Raw genomic sequence first — 18,414 nt, 5'->3', positions numbered from 1 at the left:
AACATTCAGTTCCAAGAGATCACTAGTTATATTAGATTAAATTGAATTCTTTACGTTGTTGCTTACCGATTTTAACGTTATTTAAAGCGTCCTCATAATTTCCCTAAGAAAATACAACCATCACAAAGTTATATTACTACAAACACTCTTGCACGAGTCCATTTCAGCACAATTTCTAGGAATGTTTTGGCCAAAAAAAAAATAATAATAATACTCTGTACTTCTGTGAGACCACGATATATTATTAATACGGACAAGAGAAAGAAAGTTTGGGAATTGCTGAACAAATTGTGAAGATCTTGTGCAGACGTTTGTTGTCTACTTTTTTTGCCATACTAAAAGTTCCTTGCATGAGTCTTACCATTTCCATTTGACATCGTGAGATCATATAAAGGCTCTTCATGAAAGCGTACACCGCATTACTATCAGCCTGGTTATCGGTCGCTTCTTTTGCTCGCTGGAGTATAACACCATAATGCTGCAAAGCCTCGTCATAGTTCTTGTCTTTGTAGTGATTATTGGCAAACGTGAACAAGATTTCGATCTGCATAAGGACATTTGTAAAGTCATGTTGGTAAGGCTTTACTGAATAGCTTTATTTGTATGTATATGTACGCTTTAGCTGGCACTTAGAGTATTCAATTAATGATTAATTTTATTTAATGGTTATAAACAGAAGGACGGATGGAAGAAACGAAAAATGAATTGAAAGAAGGATATATAGATGCAAGATGTTTGAAAGGAAGAGAGGAAGAAAGGAAGTGTTGATGGATGGATAATGATAGTAATAATAATAATAATATCTATAATAATAATCATAATATATATATAAATGTTTGCCATTATTTATTTATTTTTAACATATACTATTAGGATTAATTTTTACTAAATAGATTTTATGGTTATACATTAGTAGATATATTTTTATTATAGTATATTTTATTATAGTTTTTCTTTTTCTCTTTTTTTATTATATTATTATTATAAATAGATATATTTTTTATTGTAGGATATATGAAGAGATAATCTATACGTCGTATATATCTATATAGATACCAAATACAATGTTTTTTTCTTAGTGAGAAATTTAATTAAATTATAATTATTATTTTTAAAATAATAATAATAATAATAATTTTATTACTTATATAGCGCAAAATTCATTAAAATATATGATCTAATGCGCTTCAAGTAATTGTAAGTTACAATCTTTACAATCTTTACAATCTTTATAATCTTTATAGATAGAAGGGAGATGGTTGATATGGTTGGGCAGTTGGATAGCAGGATGAATAGTGTATAAATGCGAACTGAATTGTTGTATGGATGCATAGGTTAAAGAAACCCACCCTATAGACCAAATTCAAAACTTGCACCGACATGAGGCTTAAGTTGTGAACAAAGGGATCTGGCGTGACTCAAAGTAATCTGGCGTGATTTAAAAGTCACGAATCACGCCAGATTCCTTTGTTCACTACTTAAGCCTCACATCGGTGCGAGTTTTGAATTTGGTCTAAAACAAAAGTAAAAACACACTCACAGATTTCGACTGCTCTGGAATAGACCAGCCATCCCCATCCATCTCGTGCCTAGAAAAATAGCTAACTAGTTAGCTAGAAAGCTGAGAGGAGCTACAAAACACTATAATATTGAATTTTGGTTTATATGAAACTCATTTAACATATTGACATCAGATTTTTATGTTTTTTGTCCTCTTATTGACAATAAATTGCGTCATCACATTGTCAAAGTAGTGTGGATCCACGAGGCGTAGCCGAGTGGATCCGCATACTACTTTGACAATGTGATGGCGAAATTTATTGTCAATAAGAGGACAGACACATAAAAATCTGATGTCAATTTGTTTTTTACAATAACAAAAACGATAAAAACTTTTCATTTTTACTGATCAAAACAACTAACGGAAAGAGCGCGCGCTCGTTGACGTCAGCTTTATCTGTCTGTCCTCTTATTGATGATAAAAATTAACTAATCAGCGCGCGAGAAATTTGTCAGTTATTGTAAAAATGTTGATTATCCAACATTGTTGTCATAAATCTGAATCTAGCCGATGTTCAGTTTATCCTGGCTGTTTATGTTTATCTTCTTTTGAACCATCTGATGTGTGAACGAGACTGAAGTGTCCTTTGTACTGCCCAGATGATCAGTGTCAAAACCACCTAGTTGAGAACTAAAAATCCCTAGGGAAAAATCCCTAAAGCGCTGAATAACCTTCCACATTTTATTGACCAGAACCATACATGTTTTGAACTTCAACGAGGTAAAATCCCTTTTTGCACGGGACTCTATATATACTTTGTATAAGCTCAATTCAACATTTTAAAATTAATTTTTCTAACGAACAAAAATATTTTGTAAGGATTTTTATTCGACTTTTTGAGAGCACTGTAAGAACGAAATATGTCCAAATTAATGCATTTCATTGTCTTTTTGTCAAAAACATCCATGTATTATTGTAGAATGATTCACTGGCAGGTTATTTGTACAATTATAAGGTCTGCAAAGAACTATTATCTTATGAATCTTTTTCTGATCACTTCCGGTGGCGCAATTTTTTTGCTTGAACTGACTAGCAAAAATAAGCTTGGGACACTACATTTTTCTTTTCATATTTGGAATTTACATTAAATTTCACTTCAAAGTTTACGTTTTTCCCCCCAAAAAAGTAGGCAGTTACCTTGAATTATGCATCCATCGATCTCGGTTTAAAAAATTTATAAAGCTCAGTTCCAAGAATTTCTTTTCAATTTCTTATTCATAAGAATATTATGGATCTTGACGATTCCTATCTGTCAAAGTATTAACCAATCAAGTGCAAGCATCTAAGGTAAACGAGCCAATATCGAAAACAATTTTTGACGTGTCACAGTAACGTCTAGACTTTCTAGCGTGACTTGCATTTGATAGCCTTATGTGACTTATGGTTGATCGCGTGACCCACGACGAAAATAATTGCATTAAAAAAATCCCCTATTACATTGTAATTAATTTTCTAAAAGTACTGCGACCTATATGTCTAAATCATGATCCACTTTATTTGGTTCGCCCTTCATTAGGTATTCTTCCCATCGAACCTTCTAGAAATAAAAGGTTTTATCGTGTTGGAGCCAGAGTCAAAAAATCAATATTCATTCTTGCATTCTATGGAAGAAAACGTAATTACCTTCCAAAAAAAAATCAAGATTATCCTAGGGATTATGTAGCCTAATGACAAGAAACAATGATTTTTAAACCATATTTTAGCTCCATCACTTGAGATCATAGGACCCAAAAGCAGATCATTCACTTCCGCCTTCGGTTTTAACTGCTAATAACCCTTTAATACATTCGCTGGGACCCTATAAAAGGCAATTTATAATAATCTGCTGTACATGTTCTTGACTACCTACCTCCAGTCAAAGGGCACGTTTTCTGCCATACTTTGAATTTAGACTTTACTTGTCATTTTAAATTTGACCTAATAGCAAACGAAACAAAATGGTATAGTCAAATATTCATAATTCTTCTCCCAGGTGAAAAAATAAATAACAATTACTATAATCTTCTTTTTCCGTGATAATGTAAGATTTATATAACGACAGACTGTACGTCTTGGATGAAATTATTTGGAGTCGTCGTATTCATATGCTAATTTTATTATTTGACTATAAAAGCGATTGACAAAGCCTTGTACATAAGAAATCATATACATCGTCAAAATCACGAAATCTTATCGTCGATAGATTTTTTAAACGTTATCTAATATGCCATCAAGTATTTCTGAGTCTATATAATTTTAGAATTTGCTGAGACAGGAAAAAACGCTTCCATAAACCGAAATCTAAATCAGTAAATATTCTTACGAATATAAAATAACGATCCAAGTCTAGACAGGACCTGAGAAGTCTTACCTTGGACGTTCATGATATTCATCTATGGCTCATGGAGAAACGGCTGCCAAAAAAGAAAAAAACATTTTAGGAGAAGAATCCATTCCAGCAATGGCGCAGATTTTTAGAAAATATTTTCTTTTTCCAGCAACCAGGCTTTTTTAGAATTCCAAGAAATATGACATGTGAATAAATTATAGGGTATACCACAGGGAACCCAAACAGAATTAAACAATTTGACTGAATGAAAAACAAGGCTGTTATGCTTTGATAAAATCTTATTTATTTAGAAAATTAAATGTTTTTTTTTTGTTAGATCTTCCACCTTCTTAGGAATTTTACTTTTTTAAATTTTGGAAAATAAGGGAGGATTCATTATTTATGTAGGGGTAGGGGGGCTTGATGATCTTGAGGGAGGGCTACAATACAATACAATACAATAGAGGCTTTGCGACCTCACGTGATGGAAGCCATGACATGTCGTTTACATGAGAAAAATTAAGTGCGAGTGTGCGCATGGGCACAGTGGGTCCAAAGTGCTAGAGTATACCACGAAACATCCGCAGTTCATTTCGTCATATTTCATTTCATGTTTAATTAAATCGCAGAGTACTGCATCTTAACCGTAAAGGAAGCAACCATTTAACAAAAGACTTTGATAATTACCTTAAAGTGCTACTTGGACGAAATTCGCTCCAAAATTAAAACCCTTTCAATCGAGCTGGAACTTTGCTGAAATAATCTTGAATACATTAGCGTCACATCCGGAATTTTCTTCGTTTATTTACGAATAAAATTCCGGATGTGACGCAGGCTAATTAAGAACCACTCACTGAAATATCTTTCTGATATTCGAAAGGAAAGAGCCAAGATTTTACGATTGATTTTCGTCCGCCATTAATTTCTTGTTACAAGAATTCGGCTCAAGAAGACTGGCATGAGCAACGTATGTGAGAGGTATGAATACGCAAATATTTCACTCACTCACTTGCTCCCTCACTAAGATGTTATCTAATCGATAATTAAACGTTTATCAATCGTCTTACGTCATCTACTTACGAACGTTACGCGAAACTTACTTTCGGACTTCATACTTGAACAGATATACAGAATACAAACACGAAGTTCTTATTCCATAGAGCGGATGCAATCAAACCGTGAAATAAAATCAACCTAAACACTAACTAATAGTATCTATTTAGTGACTACACCTTTTGCTGTTCATTAACAGAAAATGTACATTCACTTGTGCCAATAGTTGTATCAATAACGTGTAATGTACTTTCATCAACACCACAAGTAACATCATATTAGCGCGGATCAACTTTCAATAACGACAATTGAATATGCGTGTACATTCATAGGCATCAATGGACAATCAATACCGCGTTTGTACATTCATATGCGCGGAATGTATTTTCTTGTGCGCGAAATTCAACTTCAATAACACCAAATGATAAACAATAGCATTTATGGACAATCATTTACCCAAAAGTGAAAATTCATTAGTGCTATTAGCATAATCATTGACAATCTATAATGCGTTTGGACAATCATGAGGGTCATTGTTATATTCTATAGCGTGGTTCGACAAACATTTGCATGATTCGAATGAATAATAAGAGAAATAAAACAATCATTAGCGATTTTTTATTTATTTTAGCCTTTAATTTCTTCGCCATTTATACATCGTGGCAAATACGTTTGCATATAACTGAACCACTGACCACATTTAGCGATAGTGGTAGTTGCCACAGTTCTCTGGAACCCTTCCAAGCAACTGCGTTCTGTAGTGACCTAGAGCAATCCCTTGTCGTCTTGCCTCAGCCCAATAGTTCGTATGTTGTTGGATCTCTGGACGGCTGATGTCGGCTTTGATTGCTGCTTTAAGTGAGCTAATTGCTATTCTCCTACGCAGCCGCTATTATGGAGGCAGTTACCTGAGTTTTTTATATGTTTTAAAGTGATTAAAAAAAATCGTTAATGATTGTCTTATTTCTCATATTGTTCATTCGAATCATGCAAATGTTTGTCGAACCACGCTATAGAATATAACAATGACCCTCATGATTGTCCAAACGCATTATAGATTGTCAATGCTTATGCTAATAGCACTAATGAATTTTCACTTTTGGGTAAATGATTGTCCATAAATGCTATTGTTTGTCATTTGGTGTTATTGAAGTTGAATTTCGCGCACAAGAAAATACATTCCGCGCATATGAATGTACAAACGCGCTATTGATTGTCCATTGATTCCTATGAATGTACACGCATATTCAATTGTCGTTATTGAAAGTTGATCCGCGCTAATGATGTTACTTGTGGTGTTGATGAAAGTACATTACACGTTATTGATACAACTATTGGCACAAATGAATGTACACTTTCTGTTAATGAACAGCAAAAGGTGTAATAGTTGCTATTACTCAACCAGAACATTCATCATACAAAGACAAATACACAAGAGACCATTCGTGTCTTTTGTTTAATAAATGTTCTGGTTGAGTAATAGTGACTATTAGTCACTAAATAGATACTATTAGTTAGTATTTAGATTGATTTTATCCGCTCCGAAGACTTGATTCAGCTATTTATTATCGGGAGCTGGAATCGCACTATTCGATGTGGGATGATGTCTAGCACTGAGCATGCTCACACTCGCCGACACAGCTGTCATAGCTTTACCTTCGAATCATTTACATTAAAAGAATCAAGAAAAAAATTCAGGTTGCATCAGATGAAATAAAAAATAGACAGATGAGACATGATGAGCAGGTCAAGATATAATGAGTAATAACGCAACGCTCTTGTCAGGGAAACGTGAAGAGGAGCACAGGGAACCCAATATCTCAAGGATCTAAGTAGGAATCAGAGGGTATCCACGAGTTTGCCATGCGGCAGGTCGATTTGTGTTCTTTTTGACACAATTCAACAGCTCGTGTGACCTGTAGAGCAAATCCTAATGAGTAGAAGCAGTTTCTTTTGATTATGATTTTTATCTTTATTTTTGCTATGGTTTCTCTTTTCCCACCTCCCTTGCTGAGCTCTTCGACATGACGTTGGTTTTGTTGTGACGTGACAAGGACTTATTTTTGAGATGCTTTTATGTGACGCCATGTAACGAAACACATATGCGGAAGCTTGAATAGCTAACGAACAAGGCCATCAGTAGGCCATGTACGCAGTTAAGGTCAAAAATATAGGTTCACTTATCCAGTGTGGGACGTGCAGCTTTCTTTACCATGGCTGAAGACTAAAACTTGGCTGACTTCCGGCAAGTAATTTATAATTTATAAACCATGTGTATGATCGCCATATCCACGTTAAGGGACAAGGTTTCCAACAACTTGCATATCAATTCTTCGGGGGCAACCACATGACTCAACATCCCTTGACATATATACTAGAATACAATAACAATGAAATTACATAGTCTCACTTCCCCCATAAAACTTGGGCTTCAAGGACACAGACTGAACCGCATTGTTTTTTCTCCTGTAGGCCAGGTTACATATTAGCGTGCCTCGCCTTTCATGTTTGAGCTGTATCACCACACTTGTTCGTCAACTCATGCTTTGCGCGCCGCGTTCACAGCGTTTCTAGTTTGATGAACGGGCTTTTTGACGATTTTCCTAAGGGTGGGGAGGGTCCGATATTTAAAAGTGAAGTTATTTTGCTTGACAGCGATAATAGAAAGTAAACATTTTGAAGATGCAGGAATCACATATTGAATTGTAAAACTAATATTAGAGTCCTCCGCAGGCAACTCCTTGGACTTCGTTTGGCGTGTCGTGCTCTCAGGGCGTGCTTCCTTTGGCATTGAACCGTTTTGTTTGTTTGTTTGTTTGTTTGTTTGTTTGTTTGTTTGTTTGTTTGTTTTTGTTTCTTTCTTCCCAGACCCCCATATAGCGAGATTAAGAGAGATACCTACGCAGGAGGCTATACATTAACATCCCTTTCAATTCCATGTTTAAACGTGTGTTGCTTTGTTGTTGTCATTGATGATTAAATTAACTAAATTGCGGTCGAAACTGGGCGAATAAAACATTTTAAAGACAAATTCGGCTTTCTGTTTATGAAGCCTTTTTCCGAGCCGAACTTATATCTTTAAATGGTAGTTTAAAAGTAACAACAAGTGATGGCATGCTTAATACGTGCGTGTGACACTGAACTTGATAATCCAAAAAAAATGTCATGTTTCTGAAAGCTTGTATTGGCTTTCTATTGGTCATCTCTTGTACTATCTCTTTAGTCAATCGATTACTAGTGCTTTTATTGTCTTTGGTTTAATGACGCAGTCATCCTTGAAAACAAAACACACCTCATTTTCATGAACTGGCTCCTCTCGACCTACTGTGTGTGTTGACTCGGTGGTAGCTGCTTATTCTTACAAGGAAATTGCCTAGAACTGCTTTAAGCTGTTGTTTTTAAGGTACCGTGCATGTCGGAAGGCATCTGTAAGTAGCCTTGTGAATTAAAACCTCTGTTAATTGATAAATTGACTCAACGCAGCACTTCAAGGTTAAAACATATCATTAGCTCGAAATTTACGGGCCAAAGGATTTAACGCAAGCTGTAGTTGAATTTATACCTGCATAATCGTTGACCCACGAACTATCAGAGACATCGAATTAAGAATAATAATATCGCTCTACAAAACATTTTACTAACATGACTTGTAAGTTAACCTCTGTTGGGGTTTTATGGGCGCTTCTATCGGTCCTGAGCGCTTTAATGTGCTGTGCAGCGTATTATCTTCCCTACTGGATCAAAGGGATCATGTTCAACACTACAGTTTATTTTGGCGTCTTTAGACGATGTAATTACTTGGTAAAGGGTAAAGATGGGATGACTTATGTGCAGCATGGATGTGGAAGGTATGCTACGTTTAATGATATTCCTTCAACGGCTTGGAGGGCTTGTACCGTGTTAATTGGACTAGCCTGTGGTCTCTTGCTTCTCGTTTGCCTCACTGCTATCATCTCGTGTTGTGCAAAGGACATCATTACAAGAACCTCGGCAAAAGTTGCTGGATTTATTCAGTTTGTTGCAGGTAAATATATTTTACAGGTCTAGAATCCCTTTTGTTTTCTTGTGATTTTGCCAGCATCTCTATTCAGTAGAAGTGAGCGCGGGGTCCCAATCATGAATACACTACTTTACCTTGGGATTACTGAAGCTTAAAACTATCATTAACCATATATATCACGTTAATAACAAAATTTACAAGTTGAATTTGTCAATGTTTATTACAACATAAATCTATTATAAATTTGGAGGTAAAGTTAGAAAACAGAGCCGGATAACTATAGGTGACGTGTCAGTAAATTAGCTGAGAAAAGTCACAGATTTTAAACTCATCACTTGATCTTTCATCGACCATTAGACCTTACATTGTACAAAGGTGATTAAATTAGTTAATCGTGTTCAATGTCTTAAGGTATGTCATTAGCATTTTGATTTGAGAGAAATCATGAAACGACTGTATTTCTAGTTCGTGTGATAAAGATATAGTATTTGTTGAAAACAGACTCTGCCCCAATATATACTCTTCGTACGTCGTATTCTTTTAAAAACGATGAACAAACTTCATAACTAACAACGTGAACCAGCGTAAGATGTTGGAGGTATTTTAGGTTAATCGATTGATAAACAAATAACGCCAGCAACCTTATGTAGTCAAAAGAGCAGCCTTCGTTGTTATTGTAATGAGTTCACAACTGACTCAAGTGGATCTCACACTGAGATCATTTAGACGAGTCAAACTGTTAACACGGGGCTTGGTTACTGGAGAACCCAACATATTTTAAACACTTGAAATCAGTTGACATAACACAGACTATAGGCGAGTACTTGCACAACACTCTTGAACTGGGTGGCGTCATACCCGCCATGTTGGATAAAATTTACGAAAGATTCTATTGAGACCCTCCAACATGTTGGTTGTCATTTAGCAGTTGATTCAAATACGAGGACAAAACAAAGGCAACTGCGCCAAATTACCTCAGCTCCATATTCTTTAATGATACGCCTATTTCAAAGTACGTTGTGGGTCTGAGATCTGAATTGAGCGATCTCAGACTATACGGAATTTTTGTGTTTTTATGTTTTCTTGCTAAAATCACTTTTTTAACTCAAAGGTATAATGTTTCATGTTCCAATCTAAAAGAAAACTACGTTGTTCGACTGTGAATATATTACATTTTGCAGCGTGCCACTCGGTCTCAGATTTAGATTTCACATCTAGTCCGTCAACGTTTTTAATAGTTGTATACCTGAAGGCCATATAATAGAGGTTGTGGGAGCCAAAGGCGAATAGTTGAATAGGTAATAGGTAATCAGTAATGTGAGACTGGCCATTCCAAGATCCAAGAATAGGCGGCGCGTAATGGCTGGTTTTTCTTCTTCTTAATCTTATTTCTCTTCAAACACGGTGGTTATTGTTGAGATTTCAGTCAGTGTTGCTTGAAGTCCCGGATTTGGTCTTGAAATGACCTATTTAGTTTTTGGTTCCGACAACCTTATTTTGAAATAGGTGTACAGTTATTTCAAACGAGGAGATTGGTGCATGTTACATGTTGAATGTTGATGTTACATGTTGCATGTTGCCTGTTGCATGTTGCCTGTTGTACGTCGCCTGTTGTGTGTTGCCTGTTGTGTGTTGCCTGTTGCATGCTGCATGTTACATGTCGCATGTTGCATGTCGAATGCTGCATGTTGTATGTTGCATGTTGTATCTTGCATGTTGCATGTTGCATACCAAGGCTGAATTGCATTATAGGTGATTTGAATACCACCAGCGAAAGGTCACAACAGTCTGAAATTGTCATAAGATTTGTCTGCACGTTTTTCTGGTCTATTTTCTTCTGTGATGAAATTAATTTCTTATGAATATAGTACATTTCAAGTACTGTATAAGTAGCGACATGTAAGCGACATGCATCAAAATTTGATTGTATATAAAACGCTGGATTGGTCAATTCCGCACCATGATCATGCCCTGTGAATCAGATTTTGTCCATTGAGACGGATTCTCTATCGATTTCTTTAAACGAATGATTTTTTCCTCTTCCCCAGCCTTTTTGCTGTCCATCTCCTTGGCTGCCTACCCCTCAGGATGGGGTCATGCTGAAGTCAAACAAGCCTGCGGTAACAATGCCGATTCCTACAAGATGGGTGATTGTACCTTCAGCTGGGCATTCTATGTCATGGTCTTTGGTACGTTCCTGACTTTTGTCTGTGTTGGATTATCTGTTAAAGCTGGTGATCCTCCATCAACTTCTCAGACGCCACGGCCGGGGAATCACATCACAGTGAATTACTCGGTGTAGTAGTCACTGCACCGTCTCACTAGATTGACTTGCTTGACATTCCTGTTTGTCACAGGATCAATATATATATAGACTCAAACAATACAAAGGTCATTCCTTATCATCATGTACTAACAAATGAATGTAATATTTAAAAGGTTATTACTCAAACATTTTCTGATTAGCCCGAAATCAGTAGCTAGCGGCGTGGCTGGAGGTGGCATGAAAAGAAGCTCAATGGATACCCTTCAAAGATCTTTCACTCGTAGCGACCGGCATTATCTTCCCGACTGATGTCACAGGGGCGTAGCCAGGATCTTCCGAATGGTGGAGGTGCAAATTCAAAAATCCGCCATTTTGTTGTCACGAGGGGGGTCCCCTGGCCCGCCCTGCCTACGCCCCTGAGCTAACCTTTGATGTTTGTTACTGTCGAAACTGTTGATGTTAACGGCGTTTCGCTTGAATCGGGGAAATCCGATATGTCCTCCCGTGGAACTAGCTTCTTTTTCAACCATAACCATTTAACCTTTTTTGAAGTCAGCTAAGCCTTTACTTGGTGGCGTATGAACTTTCAAGTTTGGAGATTTACAGCAATCGAAGGCCTTTGTCAAATAGCTTTACAAACAGCTTTAGTAAAATGTGCACTATGGTGATGAACAGCTAAACTTTACTAATGACGAAGAATACTATCAGTTAAGTACAAAACGAGGCTTTAGCGAAAGAGAACGAGATTAAAAGGTAGTCCAAACCCTTACTTGTATCTGTACTTCCATCTCAAGCTTGAACACGAAAACCGAGGGGATAAAGATAGGAATGTTCTTTCTGTTTTTTGTTTTTTTCTGGGGGAGGGATAATGGGGGGGGGGGGGGGGGGGGGGACATTCTTATACAACTACAAAAGAATTACAAGTGTGACAATCTTTAATTTAATTATCTATCTTACATTAGTGATTTAACATACTTTTAGCTGCAATAATGATGAGTATTTAGAGAGTAAAGTCACAGCGCAATCAATGGAAGCTTTTCTCTTTATAATAAGGTTCTAGTATTTCATAATGTTTATAAAATACATAGCTGCAATACTTAAATGATTTTCAATTCTCATTCATTTTCATATATTCTACATTATTTTGACTTCTGGAGTGATCAACAAAAAACCGGAAGTTCCTACCGGAAGTGAAGTTTACTTTCGGTAGGTTGGATAATAGTGGATTTGGTGTCTACAATTTCTAGGGGTTCGATTACGATTACGATTTAACATTTACCAGCAAATACGTTTTTTATATTTCTAGCCAAAAATATTTCAAAAATCTATACTGGGCAATTTTATGGCATTCAGGGTCTAGTTCTAATAATATACTATTTGCATCAGTCCCTTTCACACTCGTCTAACTAAGAGTGGGGGTGAACAACGACCGCAATCGGTGACATGAAGGAAAAGGACACATAGGGTGGGTAAAACAGGGAGGGTCAACCGAACACGATCGTCGTGCGACGATGGTGAAAGGGCAAGATAGGAATGCACAAAATCCCTGGCGACACTTGCTTGCCGAGAAGCGGCTACTGGTGTGAAGAGTGAGAGTGACGGATGGGGGCACTCTTATTTATACTCGCTTTGAAAGGGACTGGTGCGAATAGCATTTGGGTGTGGCCATAAATCAGCGTGCGTGGGCGGGTTTGGGGGTGGGAGTGAAATATGGAGGGTGGCAAGTTTGCCTCCTATTTGAGAGCTCCTTTTCACTGATCTTTCAAACTTTGTTATGTCCAGAATTTGTCTCTTTTCCAGAAGTGTTCTCTGTTCACACCCCCATGTGGCAATCAAACTTACTAGAAGGTTTTTCACGTTTAACGCAGAACAGCTAAAACCTACATGCCCCTATATTGCTTGTGAAAACATGTCGGGTGCAGTATAAAACATGTTAGGCAGTCACCAATGGGACATCATCAGCAAAACCACGTATTAAGGGGTCATCTTCGTCTGCAAGCAGAACAAATATATCGAAATGCCGTCATAGTGTAGGAGAGAATGAATGATCAATAAACAATGGATTTTTCAACTACGGAGGATAATAATAATGATTAAATAGTGATTTATGATTTATGTAGCGCCCTTTCTATATGAATATAATCAAAGGCGCTTTACATTGATTTGTGAATGACAGATTGCTTTTATGCAATTTACAAGCATGAGAGATTGTTAGTATGAAGTGTAGGCACTGAGGGTGGTCACTGCCAGGGTTTCTTTACGTCCTCAGTGGTTCTTTTACGTCCCTCCGATGTTGGTTAGTAATGATGAGTGTGGAGAGACGGAAAGTGGTCATCCGAGCCACTTGAAAGTCTAACTATTTGTAGATGTAATTATACAAAGACAGCACCTTCTCCTCAGTTATTTTAAGACCCTGAGTGTTGGTCCGGCCGGGACTCGAACCACGACCTCCCGCACGAAAGTCCGATGCTCAACCAACTGAGCCAAACGGTTTGCGGTTTGCGGTTTGCGTTTTATTTGAGAGGGGGGGCTTATATTAGAATATTGATTCTTCGAATAGAGGAAAACCGTAGAACCCAAGGAAAACAAACTTCAAAGTCCACATAGAGATCGCCCCTGAATCTTATCCAATCGAGACCTGAATGGACCTCTTGCTTTTTATCTTTACCGTCGTTTGCATTACTACACGGCCACCTCAGACACAAATCGAGTCGTGTAGTTTGCAATAGACTACTGTCAATCATTCATGTTGACGCCATTTATACACGTTTGGATCAGTGAGTTGACTTTTCTATCAAACTTTCTCAGTCCGATATCACCAAGGAAAGTTCCGAAAGCGATTGCAAAGAGTACATCCAAGTAGAATGAGGTGTTTGATTGACGGCAGTCTATTGCAAACTACACGACGCGATTTGTGTCTGGGGTGGCCGCGTAGTAATGCAAACGGCGGTAATACTCAGTCAAAGAATGCCTGTGAAAATCGTTGGTGGGATGATTTAGATCGAGAACTAGTAATATAATCAAGACAACCAACGATGTTCAATCAAAGAAAAATACTTGTGGGTTATAAAATGTTTAGCTTACCAGAATGAAAAGTCACTTCACCCCCAGCCTCAGAGTTCCTTGTCAACAGAACGTACATTGACCGCTGAAGACGATGAGATTTGCGTACAAAATACGCTAGTAGCAACAACAGTAGCAGGCCCACGATCCCTACGGGTATGGCCCATGCTAACTTACTGAAACGTCCTTTTCTCGCATCTAAACATGTAAAAGATATAGAAAATTAGATTGCGAATTACTATAAGTGTTTGAATCTCATTAACGTGAAAACTGAGCATGCAACGACGCATGAAATATTGTACCGTGTTTCCGCAAATTAGCGGTCTGGGCACACGATGTGACAACGCTTGCAACGCTGCATGAAAAAGACTCTTTTTTGGGGTGTATGGGGTGCGAAGTCGTATGCACATCGCACTATGTCTGCACTGCGGGCTCACACCGCGTGCCCGCTACGTTTGCCCGCACCGTGTGCCCGCTACGTGTGTGAGCACCGTGTGTTTACAGTACTTACATTTATGCGGCAGGGGTGAAGAAAAAGTAAATGAAGCTGTTGCTGGTATGCCTGTAAATACTTTATCACCTTTTGTACTTAGGGCAACCACCTTGTGGAATGAAAACATTTATTGGTTACTATTATATCCTTCCTTGCTTGAATGAGCAGTATCTCCTGGACGTCCCTGACCTGAACAACCATTTTACTATCTTAAAAAATGTACTGGGAAGCTGGACTGCCTAATACACGAGACGCTGCTCATTCAATGGTTGAGGGGGGATCAGTAAAAATTTGAACTTTTTATGGAGAGTCAAACCTTATTTTAACGAAAGCTTTTTCCATGACTAAATAGTAGGGTCATGAATTGCTTACTGAGTGAAGTGGGAGGACTACGACCATCTTTGAAAAGATTACTACAAATCCCCTCCCCCCCCCTCCCCCTGCAGTCGTAATTTGTCTATGTTTTTTAGTTTCAGTAAGCTTTGATGACATATAGGCTCATAATCTAGTACAACATACCGTTATAGTGTAATTGTGAAAAGGATCGACGTCTTCTATGGTTATCTTACGGTCATGGCTTAGATGGGTTTCGTTCCATGTACTGTTTAAATACGTTACCTAAACAGTACAAACAAAATAACTGCTCCGTAAAAAGAAATCGGACAAACGGGAAATGAATCCAATATGGATGTAAAAACTGTATTTAGTACATTGTGGAACTGCTATAGGGGACATATTTCCAAGATGGCGTCAATGTCGTCCCCTAAATCAGACCCACAATGCCCTGCAATGCTAAATCGACCCAGGTTTTTTCTCGACCTCGGAATGTCTAATCGCTAAATGTTTACTCAATAGGTAAGGCCTCTGGCAAGGCAGCGTCACGGTAAGGTACGAGACTTCTGACTGTGCGTTTTCAAAAGGCATACAAAATCTTCTTTAAGAGCTTTTAAGTTGTGACGTATTTCCGGGTCCAACTTCTCACAACAACCGCTAAAATACAGTGAAAAATGTTCTCAATGATTTAACCTCTACATGACACAATTACAACTTTGAACAAAAAATCCTGTCATGAAGAAGAGGTAGGAATAATCTTTTTAGAACTGCTTTTGCAGTTTGGACCAGGAAGTAGTTTTTTAATACGATTGACGTCATACGTAAAAGCTCTGGTCCTTATGCTAATAGCTAGCTCTCGATATTCTGGATGGGTGATTAAGCACAAAATAATACAATTAGAGACTCAAGGAAAACAAAAGAATCTTTATAATTACATTTTAGTTTCCCCGGAGCCTTGACTCGAAAATGTTTTGTGGTTGACCACGAAACTCGATGTTATGGACGTTATGGCAACTCTAAAGTTGGCCATCAGTTAGAAAATCGAGGTCCCTTTTCTATGGTCTGTACTCTTATCGAACTTGGAATGGCGTCAGCATATGATCCAAACCCAAGTGGAACCACGAGCGAGTTTCACTTTTTACCACAAAAACATTAAATAAGACGCATTTTTCGACATTTTTTAGTGATGAAAAAAGCCAACTGACAGAGAGCGCTCGTTGACGTCAGCTTATTTGTCTGTCCTCTTATGGGTCATAAAAATAGCCAATTAGCGCGCGAGAAATGAATAGTTTGTGGTAAAATGCATAAAAAACTATTCTTACCTTGTACATGGTTATTTTTTGACATATTGTTTTTGGTGCACTCCACTTCACTTGTAGTGAGGTGTTGCTGATTCTCACTGTTCCTATGTCAAGCGGTGCACTGGTTTCTGCAGGGTAAAGTTAAGGTCAAATTAAAACTCATTAAATATTATAGATTACCGTTTTTATAAAGGAACCGTTCGTTTATTACCGGCATGGGGGAGGGGGAGGGGAGGGGAGGGGGAGGGGGAGGGGGAGGGGGAGGGGAGAGGGAAGAGGGAGTGGGAAGAGGTAATACATTGCCCCAATGTCCGTAGAAAAATGAACGGTCTTTAACTACTAGACAGTGTTTCATGGTGTTAGGAATATCCCTTTAATTATGATAACTAAAAACAACTTTACAAAACCTAAAATATAATAGGTACAGGATAGAAAATAGAATCATATGCAGAGAATTTAGCTTTGGCGTTTTTTCCAGTTAAAAACCACTGACGTCTTGAGTATAAATATCGAGGTAATGCTTAGAGCTCTGTTACACATTCTGACTTTTAGCTGAAACTTGCGAGCAATGACGTTGCGAGAGAAGTTTCACGGGGGTGTCACAAGGCACAATTTAGGCTTTGTGAAACTTTCGTCCCGAGAATGTTTCACGGTAAGAAGAACTGCTTTCTACTAGTGCAAATGAAACTCGTGTCGCGAACAAGTTTCTGGATGAAACTGCGCCGTGTAACACCCCTGTTAAACCCGTCTCACAAAACCGTTGCACACAAGTTTTAGCTAAAGTTTCAACGTGTAATAACAGGACCATGAGTAAGAAAAGTTGATGATATGCATGAAACTCGAAGAAATAATCTTATTCCCAAAGAAAATATTTCCATTCTGGCAGAAAATAAACGCAGTGCTCGCATTTATTAAGAATCGTTGCCTAAAATAGGAAAAGATTACGCCCAAGCTGAAGAGAAACATCATTACAGACAGACAGACAAATATTCTTACTTGCAACGGCGGTTTTGATTTTTCCAGGCTCCGTCCATGGTCCATAAAATCGAGATCCTAACACTCGTATTTGGATCTCGTACTCAGAACAGATTTCAAGGTCTCTAAATACATGGGAACTTGGGGGACCCATGTAAAGTGTCTTGTTGTACTTGCTTGCAGAAATCTGATCAATGTCCTCCCCATGTAAAACCTTGGGCCTAACATACAAGCAAACGTCAGTTACTATACACAATTACATTTTGGGCCGACTGGACTACTTCGACGATACGGCGGCCATCTTGGATCGCAAGGCACTGTTGGAAGTCCATGGCGCAAAAAAAGCTTTATTACAATAACGATGTCGATTGATATTAACAGCTCACCACAAGAGAATACAAAAAAGATGAATTAAGAGGTCACATAGTTCTGCTTTACCCATAAAAGAAAGACAATCACAACTCCTTTATATTTTCCGTCATCTTTGCTGTGTTTTGTTGCCCCCAGGCAAGATCTAATGCGTTTACCACTCCTGGGTGGACGGCTTAATACCTAACAGTTTTTGCTGCCCAACTGATAAGGCAGCCGATAGATCGAATTAGAATTTAGAAGTTGATTTTTGAGGAGGGAGGAAAAACCGGAGAACCCGGAGGAAAAACCCTCGAAGCACAGGAGAGAACCAACAAACAACTCTACTCACATACATCATGTACCGCGTCACATAGGTGAGAGAAAAACGCTCGAAGCACATGAGAGAACTAACAAACAACTCTACTCACATACATCACCTACCGGGTCGCATTGGTGAGAGAAAAACTCTCGAAGCACATGAGAGAACCAACGAGTGGTGCACGCAGCCCATGCTTTCCCAAAATGGCCGCCGTATCGTCCAAGTAGTCCTATGGACTCAGTTCTATCGCAATTTCATCTATAGTTAGATTTTTATCAAGCGAAAAAAACAGATATACAGCACATCACAATCTCAAAAGTTCTAACAAAGAGAATGCTCTTTTTGCGCGCGCCGTCCTTAAGGCCTTTGGTAGTTTTTGGTACTAATGGTC

At 38.0% G+C, this 18,414-nt stretch overlaps 3 protein-coding genes across 6 annotated transcripts in view; 1 reads left to right on the top strand and 2 right to left on the bottom strand.

The window, feature by feature from the left end:
• Positions 1 to 4,024, bottom strand: part of LOC116293378 (3'-5' exoribonuclease HELZ2) — a 30,032-nt gene extending 26,008 nt beyond the window's left edge. For 3 of the 4 annotated variants that reach the window (XM_089029072.1, XM_089029075.1, XM_089029078.1), the window contains exons 1-5: positions 3,912 to 4,024; positions 3,411 to 3,478; positions 1,541 to 1,589; positions 362 to 544; positions 67 to 103 (exon numbers count right to left, since the gene is read on the bottom strand). In XM_089029072.1, the coding sequence (XP_088885198.1) occupies positions 67 to 103; positions 362 to 544; positions 1,541 to 1,589; positions 3,411 to 3,439 (298 nt within the window). In that variant the 5' untranslated portion in view covers positions 3,440 to 3,478; positions 3,912 to 4,024. Of the gene's footprint in view, positions 1 to 66; positions 104 to 361; positions 545 to 1,540; positions 1,590 to 2,698; positions 2,728 to 3,410; positions 3,479 to 3,911 lie in introns of those variants that run through there. The other variant, XM_089029080.1, reaches the window with a different exon arrangement.
• Positions 4,025 to 8,223: 4,199 nt separating this feature from the next.
• On the top strand, positions 8,224 to 12,013 carry LOC116293376 (LHFPL tetraspan subfamily member 6 protein). Its single transcript, XM_031700798.2, has 2 exons — positions 8,224 to 8,946; positions 10,971 to 12,013. The coding sequence occupies exons 1-2, from the start codon at positions 8,565 to 8,567 to the stop codon at positions 11,222 to 11,224; spliced, it is 636 nt and encodes a 211-aa protein (XP_031556658.2). The 5' UTR covers positions 8,224 to 8,564; the 3' UTR covers positions 11,225 to 12,013.
• A 92-nt stretch (positions 12,014 to 12,105) lies between these two features.
• The window catches only part of LOC116293375 (sortilin-related receptor), a 37,292-nt gene continuing 30,983 nt past the window's right edge, over positions 12,106 to 18,414 (bottom strand). Inside the window, exons 34-39 of the mRNA XM_089029057.1 lie at positions 17,375 to 17,574; positions 16,400 to 16,506; positions 15,264 to 15,362; positions 14,763 to 14,853; positions 14,273 to 14,449; positions 12,106 to 13,180 (exon numbers count right to left, since the gene is read on the bottom strand). Of these exons, the coding sequence (XP_088885183.1) occupies positions 13,122 to 13,180; positions 14,273 to 14,449; positions 14,763 to 14,853; positions 15,264 to 15,362; positions 16,400 to 16,506; positions 17,375 to 17,574 (733 nt within the window). The 3' untranslated portion in view covers positions 12,106 to 13,121. The remainder of the gene's footprint in view (positions 13,181 to 14,272; positions 14,450 to 14,762; positions 14,854 to 15,263; positions 15,363 to 16,399; positions 16,507 to 17,374; positions 17,575 to 18,414) is intronic.

Source organism: Actinia tenebrosa, unplaced genomic scaffold, assembly GCF_029948245.1.
Source record: "Actinia tenebrosa isolate PJP-AT-01 unplaced genomic scaffold, QUT_ActTen_1.0 PGA_scaffold0__85_contigs__length_37466705, whole genome shotgun sequence".
Classification (NCBI taxonomy): Eukaryota; Metazoa; Cnidaria; class Anthozoa; order Actiniaria; family Actiniidae; genus Actinia; species Actinia tenebrosa.
Note: the sequence above shows the minus strand (reverse complement) of the source record. Positions and strands in the feature narration are given on the sequence as shown.